At 53.7% G+C, this 16,928-nt stretch overlaps 1 protein-coding gene across 2 annotated transcripts in view; it reads left to right on the top strand.

Moving 5' to 3' along the window:
- The window catches only part of RASAL1 (RAS protein activator like 1), a 54,310-nt gene that overhangs the window by 19,439 nt on the left and 17,943 nt on the right, over nucleotides 1–16,928 (top strand). For both annotated transcript variants that reach the window (XM_090063110.1, XM_090063109.1), the window contains exons 6-13: nucleotides 2,339–2,420; nucleotides 4,183–4,332; nucleotides 5,752–5,840; nucleotides 6,934–7,051; nucleotides 9,584–9,737; nucleotides 12,745–12,809; nucleotides 13,270–13,382; nucleotides 16,521–16,713. In XM_090063110.1, coding sequence (XP_089919236.1) covers nucleotides 2,339–2,420; nucleotides 4,183–4,332; nucleotides 5,752–5,840; nucleotides 6,934–7,051; nucleotides 9,584–9,737; nucleotides 12,745–12,809; nucleotides 13,270–13,382; nucleotides 16,521–16,713 — 964 coding nt within the window. The remainder of the gene's footprint in view (nucleotides 1–2,338; nucleotides 2,421–4,182; nucleotides 4,333–5,751; nucleotides 5,841–6,933; nucleotides 7,052–9,583; nucleotides 9,738–12,744; nucleotides 12,810–13,269; nucleotides 13,383–16,520; nucleotides 16,714–16,928) is intronic.

Below are 16,928 nucleotides of genomic sequence, written 5' to 3'. Positions count from 1 at the left end.
AACAAGCAGGAGCTGAGCAATACCTTTCCATGGGGCATGGAGCTGGGAGCTGACTGCCCCCTCCTCCCTCCCCCTCAGCTTCACTTGAACTGCAGCTCCAGGCTTCATGTGCTCCATGTGCTTCCCATACAATGAGCTCTGCCAGTACCCCTGATCCCACACTTCACTGCTCCAGCCTGAAGCCCCTTCCCATAAAGCTCTGCTGTTCCAGTGCTGGGTGCCCACACCCAGCCCTGTTGGTGCCCCTCAGTCCTGCCCCACAGTCCTCCTAACTACCTCACCATTCTAGGCCCTTTCCCAGGACAGGGGATGCTGGTCTGGGCAACACTTCTTTGGATGTGGTTGGATGTTTGATGCTTCTCAGGTTGAGACACCCTGCCACACACACATACTCACTGACTCAGGTACATGCATGTACACACCAACCCATCATGTCATGTGACTGTTCGAAGCTGGGTAGTGATGGCGCTCAGCAGTCCTGGGGGGAAAGGATCAGTGCCCTTAACCCACAAATCTCTTTGCACAAGAATTGATAAAGTGCCTCAGTAGCTTCATGGCCCCATTTCCAGGCTGTGAGGTGATGCCATCCTACTGATTCTTTATAGCTTTCATTTCCAGCCCTCTTTCCATTGCCTGCAGTTCCTTCCCAGAGCATGGACACCACTTGGCTCTTGCTCTTTGTCTCCTCTTAAGTCTCAAAGCACTTTCAGAGAAATCAGGTCTCATCATCCCCACTTGCTGATGGGAAAAGCTGAGACACTGAGTGGTGAAGGGGTTTGTCCTGGGTCGTGGCAGCTGATCCAGGACTAGAACCGAGGTGTCCTGAGTTCTGCTGCAGTCTTAGCTCTTCTTGCCCTAGGAGGATGGAGTCTCAGTGTGGGGAGTAAATAGCAGGGTGGGGTCCCAGATGAAGGAGATGTAATCTTGTGGCTCTGGCACAACCATGCTTACTGCTATGGGAGGGTGGGGTACCAGCCCCGATGCACATACACACACACACAGACAGGAGGCTGTCAGAGAGCAGCGATGTGCACACACACAACAGACAGGAGGCTGTCAGAGAGCAGTGCCAAGCAAAGAAAGCATCCTGTTGCCCTAGCAACCATAGTGGGCTCCTAGGCAACCAAGTGGCCATGAGGATGCGTCTGTGCAGGATGGGAGTGGGCAGGAGCCAGGAGAGAGGGGGTGTTGTTGTGAACAGCTGCCAGGAGCCTGACCCCCCTCTCCCCCAGGGAACGCGCTCTGAGGAGACAGGGGTGGTAGCAGTAGGGTAGAGGGTCCCTGAAACAGTTCCTCATAGAAATGGGTGTCCATGTGCTACCTCCTTATGGGAAGTATCGCTCTTTCATGAGAAGTCTGGAACTGGGGGCTCACAGAGGGATAGACGTTGGTTCCTACTGCCTAGTAGTGAAAGCACCAGGCAAGCCCTGCCACTGCCACCTGCATCCCTATGGGGCTTTGATCCTATGCCCTGTTCTCAGCACCCCCAGCACCCCTATCTCCTGTTGTGGTGGAGAGGGTGAGGGTCCTTGCTTGGGCTGGAACTGGCAGCTGCAGTGAGTACTAGGCTGGACAGTCCCTTTTGCTGCCTTGTGACTGACCACTGTGCACACACAACAGAGGGGGAGCATAAGCATCAGGACAGGAGCTGGAGGCTAACCGCATTAGCAGAAGGAGGTTGGCTGAGCGACCTTGGCCCTGGTGGGTAAAGGATGCAGGGATGGGGAAGGAAAACAGGCAAAATATGTGGGAAGGCAGGTAAAGGCCCAGAGAGGGAGCTCTGAGGTCTGAGCTGTGGTCCCTTTCTAGGCTCAGGTTGTTTCCCCTTTCCCAGTTGTTCCTTCAGTTCTCCCTGCTTTCACCCCATAGGAGCAGTGCTTTGGGAGCAGCCTGGGGCATGCAGCTCCTTTGTGCATCCTTGTTCTTACTGCCCAGAGCCCGTGCTGCCCTACATCCCTTGTCTGATGGGTGATGGGGCAACATGGGTCTGCTCCCTCCTCCCCCTTGGTTCAGGGGCAGCCTGTTTTCCTGAACCCCATGAATGGCAGCAGCTTGCTCACATCCTCTGCACGGACCATGTGTCCCTGGAAGTGTGAGCATAAGGACAGGATTTTGTCTTTGAACTACAATGTCATCCCTCTGGGTCTAGCCTCCGTACGGAGGGCTATGGTTCTAGAGTAGTACAAATGCAGAACAAGCTGTCAGTCTTTGTCCTCCCAGAGTGCCCTGCTGAGCTGGGCAGCCTAGGTCAACTCCAGAGACACCCCCAAATACTCATGACCTCTACCTTGGCACCAGACACTCACCTCCATCCTTCTCCTATTCCCTCTTTCCCCAGGGATCTGGCTCCCCGGGATATCTCCGGCACCTCAGACCCCTTTGCACGAGTGTCCTGCAATGGCCAGACCTTGGAGACAGCTGTGAGTAGAAGGGTCTCCCTCTGAATCTGATTTTCTGACTAGGCTGCATGTGTGGGCTGCAAAGGTTCTCTGATCTGCAGTGACTGAGCAGCAAGGAGAGGGGTCCTGGGTGGATCCTAAGCATCCCTATGTTCCCTTGGAGCTCCTGGATGTGATGCATGAGCGGGAACTGTGAGAGCAGTTCCCCAGTGGTGAGTGGTATGTATCTCGCACTCATCCACATGGTGCTTGAGCTCTGAACATAAGCAGCTATGGAGGGAGCAGGACATGTGACATGGCGTGAGCTGTGCCCTTGGGTGACATCTAAGCAAAGGGAACAAGATTTCACAACTGACCTCCCTGAATGCAAGAGCTGAAGGGACCAGCCCCCTTCCCCCCAACCCCTTTCACCTCACTTCATATCTCATGGAGAGAAGAGACCTTTTGAGGTATCTGTAGGTCAGGGCAGAAGCTGGGCTGCCAGGGATTGTGGGAAATGCCTCAGGGTCAGAGCCAGCCAGCAGTGATGAGGTGAGAGACTGTCATTGTGGATGCCTAGAGGTACCCTGGGCTCTAGCCTTGCTCCACGATGCATTCAAAACTGTTCACCCCTGTAACAGGTCTCAGGAACTGCATGGTTTGGCCTGTCACTGAAGAATGCTGCAGTACTGGTTTGTGAAGCATATCGTTTCCTGCAGGATGCTGCTGCTGGCTCCCGTCACTCCTTGTGGTTGGCCCAGGGCTGTGGCTCAGCTGGGATTAGGGCCTGATGTTACACCACCCAACTGTTTGCCAAACAGCCTTTGGGTTTTTTCCAAACGTTGCACTTGGCTTCCATAACCCTCCATCCTGCCAGGATGAGCTTGGGCAGCAGGGCTCAGGGACACCTGTAGAGACCTCTGCAGTCACCTGTAATGTCTGACCTTGGCACTGGAGGAGGGAAGAGGCAAAGAGCTGCCTTGAGTGACCATCCCCTCCCTGCTCCCCAGCTCCTTCAGTGTCAACTGGTAGACTGGATTGCTCTGCTTCAGGGGATCCGCTGAGGGAAGTGGCACCAGGGCTATGAAGCCTGCACAGCCCAACCTGTCCCGGGCTGGAGGACTTGTGGTACCGTACCTCAGCATGCTTCCTGCAGGTCCTTAATCCAACCCCCTCTAGTATATAGCCCAGATGCCATGGTGATGGCAGCTCAGAGGCAGGGGAAGTGGGCCTTGAAGGAGGTGGACAGGGCTGACTAGCTATGCAGTGCCTGCCTCTAGCTGAACTCCCTTTTAGCATCTCCCCCTGGAGATGGGACAGGGCTGAAACCTGACCGATCTCCTGTCACAGTCATTATGAACCGAAGGTGCTCAGCACACTGTGAAATGAGGCCTTTGCAGTTGCTGTTGGACAGACGGCAGCCTCAGGAGTTCTCCCTGTGAAAAGCCCCCTGTGAGTCTATGTGCCTGGGGTCCTGAAACACACAGCAGGGGAGCAAGCAGTGCTGAGATCAGAGGAGCTGGGCAGAGCAGGGCCCTCCATGCACGAACCAGGGGCTGATGGGGCTGCCTGTGCTGAGAGAGTTAAATTTCCCTCCTGCCTGCTGTGTAAACCAGGGAGGACTCTGCTTTCAACAGAGGCAGAGGCCATTCCTGCCACCCCTCTCTTCATCTGTCTGGGGCATTTGAGGACTGATGGAGAGGTGCACACGACAGGAGCAGGAGGTTCTTCCAGGACCTGCTTTGCCTTCCAGCCTGTTTCTTTGGTTTTTTTAATTACTCTTACCTGCTCTGTCCCCCTGCAGATCATTAAGAAGACTCGGTTCCCCCACTGGGATGAGGTGCTGGAGTTTGACCTGGAGGAGAGGGAGCTGGAGAAGGAGACCAGAGGCCCCCTTCTGAGCATGGAGGTGTGGGATTGGGACATGGTGGGGAAGAATGACTTCCTGGGACAGGTGAGCAGCCCTGGCAATGGCCTTGGGATGCAGGAGGGGAGGCAGCCAGCATGCTCCCAACAGGGTTAGGGGGTGATGAGGGGCATGGGAGAGAGGAGGCCAATAACTTGAAGGGCTAAAGCCTCCACTTTCAGACATGTGAGGAGCAGGAGTCCCTGTCCCACCAGGGCAGTGCTGCTCATGGTCAGGGCAGGATCCTCACAGAGGGAGGAAATGCCCACCTGTAATGGCATCCTGTGAGCCTAGCTCTGGGTCGGCTCTCAAAGGGCCAGTTTCATGCACTTTAAGGCCAGTTTACTCTGCCAGAAAAATCAGGGCCCCAGAGAAGCCAGCACAGACATAGGCTAATGGTTGTGAATCACTGCACGTGTGCTCTCCAGGGAACATAATGTTGTGTCCTGGCAGCAGACAGCACAAGCCAGCAGCAGGGACCAGACTCTGTTGCCCAGTTCACCTGACCCCCACATTGCTGCCTGAAGGAGGAAGGGAGCCCACATGATTACCATTTTGTTGGGGTGTCTCAGCCCAGCCAGACTGGCACTAGCCTCCTGCCAGGGAAACAGCCTGGGGAGACGGGAACTGGCAGAGAGAGATTCCCGTCTTTGTGAACTGAGGGGATTTTGCAGGGGGTCTCTGGAGGTGTCTTGAAACGGGGTGCCTTTTACTAACTGGCTCCACAGACAGGCTGTTGCAGGTACTGGTGAAAGGACAGCTCCTGGTACTCTGGAGAGGGAGGTTTATGTTGTTAGAGCTGATGGGCCCAGGGGACTAGTCACAGCATTACTCCCCACCCCACCCCTCACCCCCCACTTTGTGTTTGAGACTGTAACCCCAGGCTTGGTTACAACAGAAGGTAAGAGGTAGCAGGGGTCTTGGGTCTGAAGTCCCCCCAGGGCTGTAGTTGTTCTGATGGTGGCTGGTGCTCTGAGGGGCCTGCGAGAATCGACTGCAACCTAGCTCACTGTGCAGGGCACAAGTGGGAGGATGCATGTCTGGGCCCTGCTCTGTATCTTCTTTGATATGCCCATAACCACAGCTCCTCTTCATGGACAGCCATGTGCCCCTCTGGGGAACAGTTTGCCCTATTCTAGTGCTACAGAGGGAGCCTACGTATGTTTGTGGTGCAGAAGAAGCATTCAGCCTCCTGTCCCAGGGCTGGAGCATGCTGGCTCTGCAGGGTTCAACAGGTGGACATGGGAGTCAGTGCATGACACTAGAACAGCCCTGAGAATGGCAGCAAACTGGGCACGAGGATGAACGAAACTGGCAGCTACTCAGAGGGCCTGTGTGTCCCCTGGGTTGGGGGACCTGCAGGACGGGTTGGCTAGGGTTACAGTGTGAACTGTCGTTGCTGTGCTGCTGTGTTGTTCCCTGTGAGTTCCTGTTTCTTTACTGTCCCCCCTCTCTCTGCCCACACAGGTTGAGTTCTCTCTGGACACCCTTCAGAAATCCCCTGTCAAAGGCTGGTTCAGGCTCCTGCCCTTCCCCAGTGCTGAGGAGGATGCTGGGTAAACAATCAAAACAGTGAGCCTAGGGTGCCACCTTTAGCACCTGAAGGAAAGAGCAGAGAGAGAAAGCACGGGCTAGGGTCCTGGCTCTGGTTAAGGTGGAGCAGGGGTCGGCACTTGGGACTCCTGGGTTCTTTGCTCAGGTCTGGGAGGGGACGTGTGGTTCAGGAGCAGAGCACTGCAGTCATCAGTTGTCTCCCGGATCCTGTTCCCAGCTGCCCTCCATCCTGTGTTCTCATCTTGGGTGAATCATGTCTCTGTCCTGTGCCTCAGTTTCCACAACTGTAGAGCATGGCTTTCTGACACTGCCTGCCCTCAGAGGAGTCATTTATCTCCAGAGCTTTTGTCACCTTCCCATGCATGTTTAATGGGCACTGAAGAGGTGAAGGAGCTGCCTTTGCATTTGAATAGTGTGTGAGTTTTGCTTCCTCCCCCAGTCTCTGGGGTCTGTTAATGCAAAACGACCCTTGCCCCTTTTGCTCCTGACCTAGCAGGAGCCAGCCAGACTGCTTAGCTGTTTTCAGATAAGCCCATGCTGGGTTGGGGCTTTGAGCCTGGAGTGGAGCAGACCCAGGAGCTATCAGGCAGCGGCTCTGATCTTCTGGCACATACTGAAATGCTCCAGTGCTGAGTGAACTCTGAGGAGCTACTTCATTTTACTGCCATTCATCTTGCCTTAAAATAGGAAAGTTAGAGACTCGGAGGGATGGATGGATAGATGGCTGGATGGAAAAGTCACTGAGTGTCTCTGTTGCTTCTGTAACTAATGCCAGTGTGACTCACCAAAACAGGGTCCTTGCTGAAAGGAGGGAGTGGGGGAAAGGGACAATATACCTCCCTTGGGGGAAGCACACCAGTGCCCCGGTGTTGTGCTGTAGCTGGGACACTGATATCAAGAGGCACAGCATGACCAAGGGGAAACTCCCTTGCCATGGGGCGGGGGCCAAGCTCTGCCAGAAGATTCTTGACTTTGGTTTTATGCTTCAGCCTTGAAGGTATTTGGGTATGAGAGGTAGGGCATAGTCTTGGCTGGAGATGAGCTGCTTACTGGCCTGGTTCAAGTACGTGGGTGATGTCCCTTGTGCCATTGCAGAGGGAAGCTGGGTGCCCTGAGGCTGAAAGTTCAACTGGCTGAGGACCGGATCCTGCCCTCTATGTACTACCAGCCCCTCATCGAGCTCCTGGTGGAATCCATCCTGTGCCCGGCTGAGGTGGGTCCCAGGTGCCTCCCTTGTTTGGTGTCATCATGCAGCTATGTCTCTCTGAGCCACGTGCTAATAAAACGAGCAGGGGAGATGAACAGCAGAGGCAGGAAGCGGGCATGGTGGCAGGGCGCAGAGCAGTAGGTGCAGGGGATGGGGACCTTGGAAGTTTCTTACTGCTGCAGTATCTGTGCACCAGCAGAAGCTACTGGGTGCCCGTGTCACAGTGCCCCTGCCCAGCAGCTTAGCAGGACTCTCACAGTGCCTGTAAGGAGCTGGGGAAGTGCCCATGAGGTGAAGTGCTGCCTGCCCACCCACCTGAAGCAGAACACAGGCATCCCACGCTGAGAGAGCCCCCATACCTCATAGGATCATAGGAAAGCAGGGCTGGAAGAGATGGTCATCTAGTCAAGCCGCCTGCTCAAGGCAGGAAGCCTGCCTAGGCTCCCTGGGAACTCTCCCAGCTTCCTCCCAGGTCCTTGGACCTTATTGTCTGCCCCTGTTTCAGAGGTCTGATCTAGCACCCACCAGCATCACAGGCAATGTTTCCAGGGGATGCAGGGCAGTTGTTGGTCTCCACTCTTCAGCCTGGAGCAGGCTCTGAGATATCCCTTTTGAGGAGATAGCAGCCTCACAGGAGCAGGAAGTCAGCAGTGACCCGAATGGCATGGGCCTAACCTTGCTCTCTGCCCAGCCCAACCCAATCCTAATCATGTCATGCTCATCCCCATGTATCTCCTCTGCATCTCTTTTCCCACAGACCCACCCACAGGTCTCCTGTATTATACTGAACCTGGGATGTGGGTCAGAACCAACCCCCTAAAACCAATATCCTGTGGACCCGATATACCCCCTTTAAAGCATCCTCACTCCAGAGTGCTCTGCAGTGGGGTATCCAGATGACAAAAGGTTAACCCCAAGGAGAAATGAGGATTAAAACCAGAAAGCAGCTCTTCCCCCTTGCCCTGGCTGCATGTATGGGCATAGGGAAGTGCAAAGCCTTTAGAGTGATAATTGCAGACAGATAAATCTCCAGCTAACAGGCTGCCTGTCCTCCCCTCCTCTCATACTCAATAAATATATCCATGCACTGCAGAGGGGTCCTTGCCTTGGGAACGAGGGTCCATTTAAAGCCCTGCCTAGCTGGAAGTGTGGGGCAGTTGGGGAATGGGAGTGGGTCAGGTCCATACAGATCTATGGCTTGTCCCTAGGTAGTGTCATGGGGTTGGATCCAGGGCTGGCTGTGGGTGTGGGGTGCACCAGTCATCTCTTGATGACAGGTTACTTGCTCTGGATTCTGCAGAATAAAGACCTAGGAGTTATAGTGGGCAATAAGCTGGATATGAGCCAACGGTATGCCTTTGTTACCAAGGAGGCTAATGGCATATTGGGCTGCATTTGTAGGAGTGTTGCCAGCAGGTCAAGGAAAGTGATTATTCCCCTCTATTCAGCACTGGTGAGGCCACATCTGGAGTCCTGTGTCTAGTTTTGGGCCCCCCCACTACAGAAAGGATGTGGATAAATTGGAGACAATCCAGTGAAAGGCAAAAAAAAAATGGTTAGGGAGCTAGGGTACTGACTTCTGAGGAAAGGCTGAAGGAAGTGGGCTTATTTAGTACACAGAAGAGAAGACTGAGGGGGGATTTGATGATAGCATCCTCCAATTACCTGAAGGGTGGTTTCATAGAGGATGGAGCAAGACTGTTCTCAAGGGTATCAGATGACAGAACAAGGAGCAATGGTCTCAAGTTGCAACAAGGGAAGTTTAGGTTGGATATTAGGAAAAACTTTCTCACTAGGAGGGTGGTAAAGCACTGGAATGGGTTACCTAAAGAGGTGGTGGAATCTCCATTCTTGGAGGTTTCTAAGACCCAGCTGGACAAAGCCCTGGCTGAAATGATCTAGTAGGAGATTGTCCTGCTTTGAGCAAGGGGTTGGACTAGACGACCTCCTGAGGTCCCTTCCAACCCTAATTTTCTGTGATTCTATGAACCTGGAGGCACAAGCTGTAGTTGCTTCCAGCCCAGGGCTCCCCAGACTCCTGCCCTCCATGGGTCCAGTTGCTGACAGGAGATGCTTCGCTAGGGCTGAAATGAGGTGCAAAACCTCAGGCCTGAGGAACAGCCCCAAGCCAAACCTCCTAATAGTTCCTACCCCCACCCACTCCTAGGGGCAGCACGGTGCAGGGGTGGCAGTGACCACTCTCCGTGGCAGGACTCGGCCGCTGCTGCCCATTCTGCAGCTCCCGCTCCTGGCTGCCCAGCTGCCAAGTTGCCCCGTGCGGGGGGTTCAGGCGCCCTCTGCTGGTTCAGCCTTGAGTTGCAGAAGCCTAGGAGCAGGTGCTGCTTCCAAATAAGATGGTGAGACCTTTGCTGCAGTGAGTGGCACAGCTGGAGAAGGGGCAGAGGAGATGGAGGATCAGTGCCAGCCCTTCCTGAGGTGGGGCAGAGAGGGTGGGTGGCTTCCCCAAGGCAGCACAGAGCCAGCCCTTTCCAGGGTGGGGGTGTGCCCATCCAGCACTGCTGCCCTGCTGTGTTGCAGGAGGAGCACGTCACTCCATTGGCCATCCTGGAGGAGATCAGCTCTGTGGAAAGCCGCCAGGATGTGGCCATGAAGCTGGTGAAGATCTTCCTGGGACAAGGCCTGGCTGTGCCCTTTCTGGACTACCTCAACCTGCGGGAGGTGACCAGGACCTGTAAGTGCTGGCCTCTGGGCCTCCCGAGAGCTCTTGGATCCCAGGCCCTGACTGAAGGGGACCCAAAGGAAACCACAACCCTGCTAAGCAGGCCTGACTTTGTGGTGTGTGATGGGGTCCCTTGATCCCTGACCCTGAGCACTGGGCATCACTTCTCTTAGGAAGCAGAGGGATGGGGTCAGTGTTAGTAGAACTGAAGTCAGCCTTGAACTCATTGTGGCGCCTTCCCTGCTCGGTGCATCCTTGTGCGCTTCCTGGTCACTCTCCTCTTGCTGCTGCTCGGAACACAAGCCTGTTGCAAATCAGAGCAAGCCCTGCCAGTGACACTACCTCTTGGATCCAAGTATATGGGCCCCAGGGTTGGGTGGGGAGAGGAGAATCTCCTACCCTTTTCAAGCCACAAATAGCCCTTTGCTTCACACTGGGACCTGGTCAATCAGGTCTCCCATCCTCACCCATCATTGATTGCTTTCCTCAGCTCTACTAGTGCTTCTTGTTTGGGCCTAAGGTACTCTTCTTGTGTTTCCATAGAGGCCTCTAGACTCTGTGGTGAGTGGTGGGGACAGGAGAATGGGCCATGGGACCTAAGCACTGAGCACATTTGATGCAGAATTCAGGGTAGATGTGCACCTTATAGACTAACTACATCAGATATAAAAGAAAGCATAACCCCAACCTTGGCACTGTTTGACAGATGGAGATGGTTTGAAGACAGTTCTGGTCTTCCTCTGGGAGTCTGTGGGGCAAAGAAGGCTTTGCTGGGCCAGCATTGTGGAAGCCAGCCCAGGTGCATCTTCTCTCCTCCTGAGGAAGAGCTGGTGTGATGCCAGTGTGATGCCAAGCTGGGTGTCTGGGGCACTGGGTTGGGAGCCAGGATGCTGGGGTTCAATTCCTCCTTCTGCCACTGATCTACTGTGTGACCTTAGGCAAGTCAGTTTTCCCCTCCTCTGTCTTGTATCATGACATGATAGGGTCTGTACCCTACAGAGGCTCGTTCCTTATGTGTCTGTACAGTACCAGGCACGGTGGAATCCCAGTGTCAAGATCTAGACTAAAAAATACGAGTGACAAGGCCCTCTCCCCTCGGGTGTGTATAATCTAGTTCAGAAGATCATGATTGGCCTGCCTTTGTAGTGGGCTGAACTGGGCTCTGGATCCAGGCACCCTGTCTGTGGTTCAGATCTGAATTCTGTATCCAGCCAGTTGTAATCTGTCCCTAACACTTGGTGTGCATTTGCCAAGGGAACCTCCTATCACCTCAGCACCCATTGATAGCAGTGTGTGGGTGGTGCCAGTGAGCCTGGTGCCAGCTGGTGTCAGTACCTAGGTGGTGACAGGCACCAGACCATAGCAGGAGCTATCTCTAGGGTTGTGCAGCCGGGCAGGGTGGTCATAGTGATCAGGGTGCTCTCTTGGCTGCCTGCCTGATCCTGCAGGATGAAGCCCATGGGCAGTGCCCTGTCCACTTGTGTCTGCCTGAGACTTGGTACATGGTAGGGATGAGCATGGATGTCATTAAGTCCTCGTTCTCACTCATGCCTTTCCTGCCCTTGAAGTAGGTCTGAAGGGAAGCTCCTGGTGGCTTTAAGGTAGCTGTGGGCAAAATATGGCCCGTGGGCCAGAGCTAGCCCACCAAGGGATTTTGTCCAGCCCACAGTGGGGCCCTCAGCCCCACCTGGTCCAGGCATGGGGGAGAGAAAACCAGGCCATGGCTTCTGCAGCCAGACCCACTGCCCCCCGGTGTGCAGCAGGGCTGGGACAGCATGGCAGATGGGCTCGCTTCCTGGCAGCCCTCACAGCAGTGGCTCTTTCTGGCTGTCACTGCCAGTCTCTGCCACTGCTGGATCTGAGCCTGTTGCCTGGGACCCCAGCTTGTCCACCCTATACCTGCTGCCGGGTATACTGGATGGAGCAGGGCGTGAGCAGATGGACAGGGTTGCAGGCAGGCAGGAGATAGCATCTGGGAACCAGCTAGGCGGGTGGGGCCAGGGCCAGGGCTGGGGCTGGAGCTGGAATCAAGATCATAGGACAGTGAAAGTGTGGGGCAGAACCAAGATCCACTACCCACATGTCCTGGCGACGGGTGCTGGTTCTGCGGGCAGTGGTGTGTGAGAAGCAGATTGTGGCTCAGTCCTGGGCCCCAGCTTCATGCTGTCACCACCCCACGATCCTGATCCTGGCCCTGGCCCTGGCACTGCCTGCCTGTCCTGCTCCCAGACGCCACACCCCACTTGCCCATGGCCTCATCCCACGTGCTCAGCTGCACAGTCCTGCCTGTGGAACCAGTGCCTGTCACAGGGAATTGCAGGCAGTGGATCATGGCTGTGCCCCAGGCCACAGCCCCACATTGTCACTATCCAGTGATCCTGATCCCAGCCCTGCCCACAGCCCTACCCACACATCTGGCTCCTGAATGCCATTCTCTGCCCGCAGCCCCATCCCAACCTCCAGGCTGAGTGCCAGGCAGAGCCACCTGGGGAGTTTTGGTGAGCTATTGCAGGTGGAGGGGGTGGGGAAGGTGGTGCTGACCTGGTCTGCAACAGCTCACCAAAACTCCCCAAGTGGCCTTCCAGCCCAACTAATTGCCCATCCCTGCTTTAAGGTGTCTTTGTATTCCAGGGCCTGCCCAACCTCCCGTGTAAATCAGAGCTGCCTCAGGGTTGCTCTAACTTACCCTTCTCCTCATATGTGCTGGAGCCTTTCCAGTCTCCTCTGAAGACCCATCTGCTGCCCTTTGCTTGCTCCTTTCAGTATCTTTCTCTCTCTCCCCCTCTACCACTGGCCTACAGGCTGAAACCAGTGACAGTTTGCCTCAAGGTACCTTTGCCTTTGCCCATTGCCGCTGGAACAGTGCCTGGGGAGGCTTAGTCTTGCAGCGCATTGTGGGATGGAGTGGGCGCACAAGGCACTGTGGTGCTCAATGCCATGGGAGCAGTCAATCCAGTGTGTTCAATGATGCCCAGGTTGCTGCTGGTCTGGAAACCCATCTTGTGCTCTTTTCTTCCAGCTGACCCAAACACACTCTTCCGCTCCAACTCGCTGGCTTCCAAATCCATGGAGCAGTTCATGAAGGTGAGTAGACAAGAGAGTGTCCCAGCAAGTTCTGGGAAATCTGGTGTTGTCAGTAATAACCCATCTGTGCCATCTCATTGAGCTAAGAGTTTTCTAGGAGTTTATGACTGTTGCTCTTGGTTTTCCCCTGGGGCACTTCGGTGAAAAGGATTTGGTGAATAGTTGTTCACCTAGCCCCTGATGCTCTCCCCTGATATATTTATAAGCTGCCACCAATCCCCTCAAAGTTTTCTCTTTTCTAGGCTGCATAGTCCCATATCTGTCAGCCTTTCCTCATATGGCTTGCTCTTCAGGCCTCTAACAATACAAGCGGCTCTTCTCTGGACTCTCTCAAATTTCTCCCATTTCATTCTGGCTTCTCTTCAGCCTTCCTTCCTTTTTCTCTTCACTTCCTGGTCTCCCCTGTCCTTGCTTCCCTCTCATTTCTCTCTCGTCACTGGACCCTTCTTGTTCCCCGCAGGTGGTTGGGATGCCGTACCTCAATGAGGTCCTCAAGCCAATCATAAACCGCATCTTTGAGGAGAAGAAGTATGTTGAGTTGGATCCCTGTAAGATTGAGATGAACCGTACCAGGTGAGTGCAGGGGCTGCAGAGGTCTGCGCATGTCTAAACTTGGAGTAACTTCAAGTTTACTCCAGGTTTAGGTGGGTATGGTGCACTGGCTCCAAATCTGTGCAGCTGTGGCCAGGAGCAAGGTCTGCCTGTAGGATCATCTGTTCAGAGGGAAATGCGCCAAAGAGCCAGTTGCAGCGGCTTCTCCATAATCACTTTGCTACCCAGAGGGAAATCCCAGTGCACCCTTTTCCAAACATCTACACTCTCCCAAACCCCTGGAGAGGCAAACTTCTGAGGTGGTCTTGCATATCCAATGACTTGGGTCCAGATGAGGGGATCACCATCTGAGTTTCCTTCAGAGAGGTTCCTACTGGCTGAGGACGGTTTGGATGCTGACTTGCCTGCTCTGGCAACTGTAGAAAGGTGGGATCAGTCTTGAAGGCAGGCAGCTCCTCATTGCACTATCAGGTGTATCCACCTTGAGAGGTGTGTTCTGTGCATAACCTGAGATCCATCTGGGGTAGGTGGAAAATGAGCTTTTTAACTGGCTCTGTTCTGAGGAAAGCCTACATTGGCATTGGAGGTAGAAGGGAGCACTTTTGTCTCTGTGCTGAGATGGGAGCAGGTCCACCAGCCTGAGACCTGCTAAGCACCAAACTGAACCTGAAAATAATACAAACCAGGGAGGGGAACCCTGTGCTGGGCTGTGCTGTGATTGGGGTTCTCATGGGGATAGGATGTGGGGTTAGAAGGACTGCTGCACAAGGCATTTGGACATGCTGACCCTCCCATGTTAGAATAACCTGTGGGGAGCACGGTCATGCCAAGATAGCTGGAAGCAGGATGGTTTCTGTAGGCTGGAGGTGTCTGATTGGACTTTCTTCCATCTGCCTCAAAGGAACCATGAATCTAAGACAGTGAAGGGTGAGGAGATCACTGGAGGCAAAGTCAGAAGGGGTCAGAGGAGCAGGTACGCAGATGTCTCGGAGAGGAGAAGGGAAGAGATGGGTGCGGGATGTGTCTCAGGGCAGACATGGGCATGGGATCAAGATCCTGCATGCCCCAATTAGATGTGACAAATTAGTAAAACAGTGACACATGGAACCCAGCATAATTCACAGTTATTTTTTCCCACTTAACTGTGCTAATTTAAGCAGAGAAAAGTGAGTCTGGCAAGTGATTTATACCTCTAAAAATAACCCAGTGGCATGCTAATGGCCTCTGCAGGCTGGATCTGCAGACTGTGGAGCCAGGGAGCCTCAGGGTTTGGGAAGCAGGCACCTGTCACCCCCAGCAGGGATGAACCCTGGATTCTGAACCCTGGGGTTGCAAATCTAGGATCATTCTCTGTCTACCTTCTGCTTGCCCCAGACTGAGATGGGGAGAGGGAGAGCAAGGAGAAAAATTAATCCCATCTCCATCGCCTTTGGAATACACTCCCCTTCTCCAGCATGGCTGCCCAGGGAACTTGGGAGGGCCCTTCTGTGGCCTGGAGCTAAGCTCCACTGAGATGATGGGTCCCAGTTTTGAGCGGAGTAGTTTTCATGCCTGAGTGTTGACTGCTTGAGTGAACTCAGCAGCCAACGCTCAGGCATGAAAACTACTCCGCTCTCTTCCAGTGGGGAAGGCTGTTCGAAGTAGGACAGAGCAATATATGCTGTGGTGTGTTGTTATGCCAGGATGCTGCTGTGCATGGGGGCAAATGGGCCATCAGGTATCTCTTCTCTTCTTGGTCACTGCTTCGACTCCCTCACCGTCACTACCACCTGCCTGGTGGCAAGGGATGGGCAGGTTGGTCTCAGCATGGTCACTAGAGAGTATGCATCAACAATTATAGTCACTGCTAATTGATCTCCATGTTGTTCAACTCAGCAGAAAAGTGCCAGTTTGAATGGGCCTTCTACACTGAGTCCCCTTCCTCCCCAGAGATGTTGCCTCCTCCTAGCCTTGAGGAGGCACCAGGCAAAACAGCCTATCCTGCTCCTATCCACACTGCACCTGTTCTGCAGATGATCCATAGGCTCTGCAGGTGATCCATGCTGCCTGTCAGCCCAGTCTTGATTTCACTTGGTGAAAGACTAGGTTAGGGACTATTTAGAAAAACTGGACATGTACAAGTCAATGAGGACAGATGCGATTCATCCAAGGATGCTGAGAGAGTTGGCTGATATGATTTCTTGAAGGGCACTGTGAAGATGAGTCAGGCCCAGCAAACCTCTCTAGTTGGAAGCCAGTATTTGTGGGTGAACAGAGGATCACTATGACCAGAATTGCAATTTGTACCTTGCATGGGCTGGAGTTTACTCGGAGAGTTCAGTTCTGCACTGTCATGGGGTCATTTTCAAGGTGGTTTCGCAGTCTTTGGGCCTGCTCAGTGCCAAATTCTGGCTGCTAGTGAGTCCTGCTTTTCAGATCTAAGGCTGTGTGTATTCTTCATCCCCCAGATCCACCTTCCCCATGGGACTGTATTCCAGAATCTAACCCCTGAGTCACCTGGATTTCAAGTGTCCAAGCACCCCATGTTCCACTGAGAGAGGCCATGAGTACTCATTACTCCAGAAAATGTGGTTATAAGTTCCCAGCCCTTACTGATCCAAACCGACCCCTCATCTGGAGCCTGGCACAATACCTCTGACATGGACAAACTGCCCCATACATCCTAATTGGGCATTGAATCTGAAATCTGCAATTCCAATGACAACTTGTTAATTATTTCACAATGATTTGTTTTTGCCAAAGAATCTAACCCACACTTCCAGCTGACCTCTTCTCCCCCTGCTTTCCTCTACACTGATGCCACATCTCCACTCCCTGCTGGATAGCAGTGCTCTGTCAATGCAGACATCCGCAATGCAAAGAAACTAAGGGATAGCAGAAAATATTTGGAACAGCCCAGAAGCTACTATGCTGATTGCATTAGCAAGGTCATTGTCTCTTTGTTCAAAATGTTCCGTGTAAAAGAATGGGCCCAAATTTGAGACTGAAATCTTCAGTGTACCACAGGAGTTTACTGTGGGAACTTGGCTTGGAAAACTAGGCAATCCACCCACCCTGAAGTAGGGGAAGGCTTTGTTTATTAGCTCAATAAAGCAAGAGAGACCATGCAGTGAAGGCTGTTAATGGGTTTACCGTGCATCACTCTGGGTTTCCTTTCAGGCGGATATCCTTCAAGGGTTCACTGTCTGAGGCCCAGGTACGGGAGAGCAGCCTGGAGCTCCTGAAGGGATATCTGAGCGACATCATGGAGTCCATCATTGGCTCGGTGGAGAAATGTCCACCAATCATGAGGGTGGCCTTCAAGCAGCTACACAAACGGGTCGAGGACCAGTTTCCAGAGGCTGAGCACGAGGTCTGGCAGCTGTGGAGGGGGTGGTGTGAGTAGGGTGGAAGGGGCAGGGATGGGGTTACAAGAGTCTTAATCTATAGGCCTTCTCATGGCTTTATAGCCAACCATCAAGGATTGGACAACTCATAGTGAATGGCACCTTTCATCTGTGTAGCCCATCACCCAGGGTATCTTTGTCTCCTTCTAGCCCAGTGATTCTCAACCACAGGTTGGGGCAC

Source organism: Crocodylus siamensis, chromosome 9, assembly GCF_052110815.1.
Source record: "Crocodylus siamensis isolate JL-2025a chromosome 9, ASM5211081v1, whole genome shotgun sequence".
Taxonomy (NCBI): Eukaryota; Metazoa; Chordata; order Crocodylia; family Crocodylidae; genus Crocodylus; species Crocodylus siamensis.
This window is presented reverse-complemented; position numbering and strand designations above follow the sequence as displayed.